The sequence below is a fragment of the Danio aesculapii genome, chromosome 7, assembly GCF_903798145.1.
Source record: "Danio aesculapii chromosome 7, fDanAes4.1, whole genome shotgun sequence".
In the NCBI taxonomy this organism is placed as follows: domain Eukaryota; kingdom Metazoa; phylum Chordata; class Actinopteri; order Cypriniformes; family Danionidae; genus Danio; species Danio aesculapii.
In genome coordinates this window covers 1,234,208-1,241,707 of record NC_079441.1, presented here as the reverse complement: position 1 = coordinate 1,241,707, position 7,500 = coordinate 1,234,208, and the positions used below count along the sequence as shown (strand labels likewise).

Below are 7,500 nucleotides of genomic sequence, written 5' to 3'. Positions count from 1 at the left end.
ACATCTTTCAAACATCTTTTTTAAACCTCTTTTAAACATCTACCAAACATCTTTCTAACATCTACCGAACATCTTTCTAACATCTACCGAACATCTTTCTAACATCTACCGAACATCTTTCTAATACCTACCAAACATCTTTCTAACATCTACTAAACCTCTTTCTAACATCTACCAAACCTCTTTCTAACATCTACCAAACGTCTTTCTAACATCTACCAAACGTCTTTCTAACATCTACCAAGCGTCTTTCTAACATCTATCAAACATCTTTCTAACATCTACCAAACAATATTTTTGTATTTTTATACAGGACTGGAACAACGTGAGCAAGAGTAAATAAACTTTTGAGTGAACTATCCCTTTAATAAATGTATTAACACTTTCAGTGCATTAAATAACAGTATTTTGCGCCCATTAGACATAAATCTGTGATATTTGCCCGACCCCAGTGGGTGCATCATCAGTTTTAGAGCAGCTCAGATGTGCTTCAGTGTGGTGGTGATGTTTGTGCCGCTGGCATTGGTGAAATCATATGACTGTATATCTGGAGCACTCAGTAGTGCACACTAGAACACTCACAGCTCGGAAGGCAAAACATTCGCTCTTAAACATACAGAGATCTCTAAACAAACATGTCGATGGCAAGGAGGAACTCATGCACTCCTCGGGTGAGTGAAGAAGCTTATGGAAATCTGTTTTCATAATTTTATATGATGTAAATACAAACTTTTTTGGATGTAATTAATTGTGATAACAATAATTGAATTAAAATAATTATATAGAACTACATTTATTTAAATTAAAGTTTATTTAACACTTATTAAAATGTAGCAAGTGCAACAATATTGCTTTAAAAATGATTAAATAAATAATATTGACCTCTCTGGACGTCAGCTCGTCATGGATGTTGATTGTTGTGGTTTCTTCATCTGTTCAAGGTGTTGAAGACTGCAGCTTTTCTCTTGAGTTTTCTGTTGTAGTTGTTTTTTGCCGTGCAGGTTTATAGATGTGAAGTGACGGGTGGATTCTGCTGATGATCGGGTGCTTTTCTTCTGTGTGGCTTTTCTCAACAGAGATCTGTTTGTTAGGAGAAGCACATGACTGTCCCTGCAGCCTTGTCCCTCACATAATATTGTACAAAAATACACAATAACCAGTGGTTCTTTAGCAGACGTCTGAACAACAACTATGGATGTCGAAAGGCGTTTAATATGAAAAATCAAAACCCAAATCTAGTAATAAAATACTTATGAAATGACATTAACACTTTAAAAATAAGGTTCTGTTAGTTAAACCTAATTTAATAGCACAAGCAAACAATGAAAAATACATTTATTACAGTGTTTATTCATATTTTTTGACATTGGTTAATGCAAATAAAGTCATTAATTGTAAGTTTTTGTTAGCTCACAGTGCATTATCTAATGTCAATAAGCACACCTTTGGATTTTAATAATAATAATTATAAAAGTAGTGTTCATGCCCTACTTGCTGGGATCACTTACAGAGGGATTTTTCCCAGCTGATGAACAATAATACGCAGCCAATCAGAATCCAAAGAAAATACAGACGCCACTGTAGAGAAGCACACTGATAATGTTCAGCCCTCAGATCAGTACTATTTTGGAAACTTTTGCTTATACCAGTGGTTCTCAATTGGCATGTCGCTTATATTTGACACATAAGGATCAGTTCATGGAGCTCTCTGTTAACAAGTTGATGATCTAAATCAGGTGTATTATGTAGGAAGATATACAAAATGTGCAGGAGGGGGGGCCCGAGGACCAGAATTGAGAACCAGTGCCTTATACCATGGGAAATAATGATAAAAAGTACACAAAGTGCTGGCGAATTAAAGCGTAAAAATAAAAGTATGTCAGGAATCTAGTGCTAGATTGAGTGTGTTTGTGTGTAAAATGTTGGAGAACTGATTCTGATTGCTAAATGGCCTGATTAGATTGATTCCAGTCAGCAGATCAACACTGTGTTCAGATGTGCTGCAGCTCACTGAGACTGACACCTGCTGGTCATACACAATACACAATTAACAGCACAGTGTAAATAAAAACAGACAGATCATAATCGTTCGTCTGTGTGGACTAGGGCTGGGACAATAACCAATTTCAAGGTTTACAGTGGTATGGAAAAATCAAGGTTTTAAAACTGCTAAACTTTTCTCTAATGTTGTTCCTATGGTATATGTATTTTTTCTTACCACTATTTTATTCAGTTCTTTAGGGCATCAGTATCTCCAGCACATTAAAAGCTACTGGTCAACCCATGATTCAGCATGCATCTGAAACACAAAACTCTTACACGCCAGCATCCAGCCTGCTGTAGAACTGAACAGCGCAGAGGCTTTACTTAATATCCACAGAAAAGAAAGAAGTCCAAAGATGCCTTCTCAAGCTGTAGAGAAATAAGTCTTGAAGTCAATGATTTATTATTATTATTATTATTAATTTGCCTGACATGTTTACTGCTCGAAAATATTTTACATGCTTCTTAAAATGAAGTATATTGTGTTATGTGAGGAAAACAGTTGCTGTTTTTTACTCAGACATTTAAAAAGAACAAATTTTAGAGGAGTGATCACAAAACAGTGATACCGGGATACTTTTATTCAAGGTTATCATTCTTCCAGAATCTTAACCCAGCCCATGCCTAAACTGGACACAAATATATTTATCTTTATATTTGGCATTATTGTTGTGAACGGGCCTTTATTGGTTAATTTGTACTTGGTTATCGGTGATATGGCAGCAGGGCTGCACTATATTATAAAAAATCTAACATTGCAATTAGGGCTGAGTGATATGGCGAAAACGCAATCTTGATAAGTATTTCCCGTATTGAACAATAACGATATATATTTTGTTATAAGCTTTTAATGCTTCTAGGGTTAAAGGAGTATCCCAACAATGACCGAAGATACAAAAATTAGAGGGTTCATTAACACTTAAAAATATGTTTTATTAACAAAAACAGATTACACATTGCTCAGATTTTTACAGATTTCTGCTGTGTGATTTGCTCTTAGATCAATATCGAGTAAAAATGTCCAGGCTTATCGACATCAAATTTATTGTGATTCAATATGATAATTAGTGATGGTGAAATTAAGCTTTCTGAACCAGTGAAGCGCTCGACTCGGTTGTATTGGAAAAAGATTCGTTACTCGAAGCTTTCTAAATCAGAGCTCGATGAGGACCTCTTCTGGTTAAAGTGTGGAAAGCACTGTTGCAATAATGTCAAATGTTCACAACTGATCAACTCATTCATGTAGTAAAACAACAACAGTAATATAAACAAATAACTCAATTACTGTAGTTTTACACATAAGGTATATTACATTACACCTCAGATGACTGTAGTAAAATCCAAAGTGTTCAAAAGTATTTACATCTTATTCCAACTAGTCCTTCACCCATCCACTCCTTCCAAGCGAGGATCGAACCAGCGATTCCACTATAAACACTATACTCCGATATGTAGTGGTTTTCTTTAAAGATAGTTGTAAATAAATACACTAATACACTTTTTAGTATGCTTCAAAACCTTTTTACTATAAATGACTGTTGTATTTTAGTTTAATTACTGGTGTGTGGGACCGGTGCAATGCTTTGAAGCAGTAGAAATGTATGTAATCGACGCCTAATCTCTCGCTATACACTTTACTAACCCATGGGGGTGTTTAAACCTCTGAATCAAAATTGGAAGCAGTCACGTGGGTATTGGCGAAAGTGAAGCTTCAGACATCACTGATCTTGTGATGATGGCTAAACGAATCAAGCTCCGGCACACTGCTTCACTGCGAGATGTATCGTTTTTTTGATACAGGCTTCGAAGCCTCGGCGCACAACGTCACATCATTAATGATAATTGCGATATGTATGTATTCAGGGTGTCCGCGGGGTCTTTAAAAGTTAATAAATCATTGTAGAGAAATTTAAGGCCTTTAAAAAGTAGTCAAAAGTCTTAAATGCTATTTTGCAAGGTATAAAATTTTATTTCATTTTAGATTGTTGATGTACGGTTGTATGCTAAAGTTTGCCTGAATTAAATGTGAACATCAGGATGCCGTGTTGTTCATGAAATCACTGAAATCCTGCTAGATTTGACATCATGCTGCTTTGTTTACTCCCTTAACCAAGGCAACACCATTATTTCTGCAGTTCTGTAGGCCCCAACATGCTGAATTAGATTTAATAGATTTTTATTTTGTATGTGAATAATCCTTTACTTTTGGATTAATTTCTCATATTAATATTTGGAAAATATACTGCAGGTTAAAAACCTGCCAGTGTTTCCATTTCCAAAGTGGTTATAAGGTCTTCAAATGTATGGAAAGAGTCTTTAAAAAAAGTCTTAAAGGATTGAATATCACTCTCTGATTCCTGTATGTGCTCTGGTAAACAGGGGCGTAGCGACAGGGGGGATCCGTCCCCCTCACTTTTAGTGACAGACCATTTAGAAACAGGTGATTAATAATTATATGAACATGTCGGTGCCTATGGCGTAGTGGAAAGTGCACCGACACATGCACTCCGGTGTTCGCGGCGACCCGAGTTCGATTCCCGCCTTGAGGTCCTATGCCGATACTTCCCCCCTCTCTGCTCCCACACTTTCCTGTCAATTCTCTCTACTGTCCTGTCAAAATAAAGGTGAAAACCCCTAAAAAAGAATTAAAAAAAAAATAATAATAATTATATGAACATATGATCTAATACAGCCATCCCCCTCACTTTTAAAATGTCCGCCACGCCCCTGCTGGTAAATATATTATGATATGAATATGAATGCAATTTCACCAGATGACTTGAGTATCTCTATTTGGAAAGAATGAATAATTTTAGTCTGATTGTGATGATTCTATAGAGAAATGCATCTGATTAAAATACAATAAAGCATCTACAAGCATAGATCAATACAATAAAAATAGATACCATTGAAATAAACAGTGTTTGATCCTTCTCCGATAAAATACACATGCAGTATTCAGGTACAGTAACTGAAATATAAAAATAATTCAATGTAATTAATCGTTATTAAACTTACAAATGGTACAGTTTTTATTTCTGAAGGCTTTTAACATCATTATACAGTCACAGGCCTCAAAAGCACATTGAAAGGATCAATAATAATCCAGATCATCCTTGCAGATCTCGTGATGTTGATTGTGAATGATCACTCCGCCGTGTAGTGTGCAGCTTTAATATTGTTGTGTTATGATAAACAGAATGTGACAGCATAAAGGTTGATGTATGTGCTAATATTTGTCTGTGTGTGTTTGTGTGTGTCAGCTGTGGAGCGGTGCGCTCGGTAAGATGAGTTCAGACGGCGGTGGGCGTCCGGTGAAGGTGGGCTCGGTGGTGGAGGTGATTGGGAAGGGTCAGCGTGGGACCGTGGCCTATATCGGCGCCACACTCTTTGCCTCGGGGAAATGGGTCGGGGTCATTCTAGATGAAGCCAAGGGCAAGAACGACGGCACGGTGCAGGGAAAACGCTACTTCACCTGCGAGGAGAATCATGGGATATTCGTCAGACAGTCTCAGGTAACATGCACACACCTGTGTCAGTGTCTTCATGCATCTGTTAAGTTGTGTGAGGTGTGTGTAATGCAGTGTGTATTGGTGCAGGGCAGTAAATCTGACATTAATCTCTCCTCTATCTGCTGTTATCAGTCTCACACTAGTGTTTTCCTCTTTCTGAAAGTCTTGATAACACCATCCTGGAGGTTTTCTGTCATCATTTCAGCTAATAGGACTGTAGAATAATGATGTGTGGTACTCTACAATTCACTGCGCTCTGAGTTTACACACTATGACCACTTCTGCTGCTGAGAAACACTAATGTGAAAAGGCTCCATTACTCAAGGGTTAAATCTATATAATCTATAGAAGCACACAGGTTAAGTGTGGAAGAGTAAAGCAGCTTTAGTGTGTGTTTCTGGTCTGTTTTCTTGCCTTAATGTGTTTGTGTGTGTTCAGATCCAGCTGATGGATGATGGAGGCAGTTCAGCCACTTCTCCAGAGACCCCAGACTCAGGTGTGGCCAAGCTGCTGAAGAAAGGTGAGCGCAGATCAGATTTAAAAGTGTAGTTATTGTGAAAGCGCTATACAAATAAACTTGACACTCATGCTGATTATTCCTCTATAAACAAACTAATTTCCCTTTCTTTTTCTGGCCAATATTGCAGAGATCCAGGAAACACCCAAGACTGCCAAGCAGGTATGAATCTGGGCTATTTTAGTATTTTATATATATATATATATATAGTATATATATATATATATATATATATATATATATATATATATATATATATATATATATATATATATATATATATATATATATATATAATATATATATATATATATATATATATATATATATAATTAATTATGTATTTATTTATATATATATATATATATATATATATATATATATATATATATATTAGTTGTTGTTTATTTTATAATTCCAGTTTATAATTAGTTAATTAACAAAATAAAATGTATATTATAATTATCATTTATTTTAAAAATGAAATTATTTATTTATTTAAATTAATTATTCAATTATTTTTAACTAATGTATTATTTTTTGATCTAAATTAGTAAAATAATTTTTTAATTAATTATATATTGCAATTATAATTTTAATAATTACATTTATTTTTTATATTAAAAACAATAGTATATTTAATATTAAGAAATGTATTTTATATGTATTTTATTATAAATTTTTTAATTAATAATTAAAATATTTTGAAATTAATTATATATCATAATTAAAAATAATTTGAACAATGAAATTACTTTTTTTATTTAAATAATTAAAAATGTAAAAGTAATTTAATATTATTTTATTAAAATTATTAAAATAATTTTCAAATTAATTATATTATATACATTTATTTTTTCTTTATAGTGAAATTAATTATTACAAATCATTTTAAATTATATTAGAATTAAAATTCGTCTGAATATTTAAATATTCCTTTTATTTAAATTAATTATTAAAATTGGTTTAAAATTAATTATATATTTTAATTCAACCTATTTTTAATCGTTGCTTTTATTTTTAATTTATTTAATTTATTAAATTTTAACCACAATTTTAAAAATTTAGTATTGTTTATCAGTTATTTTTTTATATTACTATTTATGTTTAGTTAATTTGTTGTATTTATATTAATTTGATTTCCACTGTTAGTCAGAGTTTTGGTGAGTTGAATCAAATACATTTATTTTCCATCTAATAATTTTTATTTTAATACTTAATATTAGTTTATATTACTTCTGATTTATTTCAGTTAAAACAATCAACATATTTTAATAGTTTTAGTGTTTAATATAGTTGAAGACAAGATTATACGCCCTCCGGTCATATTTATTCTTCAAGTATTTCCAGAGTGCTGTTTAATGGAGGGAAGATTTTTACAACACATTTCTAATCATAATAGTGTTAATAACTCATCTCTAATAACTG

At 33.0% G+C, this 7,500-nt stretch overlaps 1 protein-coding gene and 1 long non-coding RNA gene across 3 annotated transcripts in view; one reads left to right on the top strand and one right to left on the bottom strand.

The window, feature by feature from the left end:
* Nucleotides 1-1,045, bottom strand: part of LOC130231516 (uncharacterized) — a 6,547-nt gene extending 5,502 nt beyond the window's left edge. Inside the window, exon 1 of the long non-coding RNA XR_008838054.1 lies at nucleotides 883-1,045. This is a non-coding gene — a long non-coding RNA (uncharacterized LOC130231516). The remainder of the gene's footprint in view (nucleotides 1-882) is intronic.
* Nucleotides 1-7,500, top strand: part of dctn1a (dynactin 1a) — a 45,886-nt gene that overhangs the window by 3,771 nt on the left and 34,615 nt on the right. Inside the window, exons 1-4 of one of the 2 annotated variants that reach the window (XM_056460852.1) lie at nucleotides 577-671; nucleotides 5,307-5,558; nucleotides 5,994-6,075; nucleotides 6,203-6,234. In XM_056460852.1, coding sequence (XP_056316827.1) covers nucleotides 636-671; nucleotides 5,307-5,558; nucleotides 5,994-6,075; nucleotides 6,203-6,234 — 402 coding nt within the window. In that variant the 5' untranslated portion in view covers nucleotides 577-635. Of the gene's footprint in view, nucleotides 1-576; nucleotides 672-5,306; nucleotides 5,559-5,993; nucleotides 6,076-6,202; nucleotides 6,235-7,500 lie in introns of those variants that run through there. The other variant, XM_056460853.1, reaches the window with a different exon arrangement.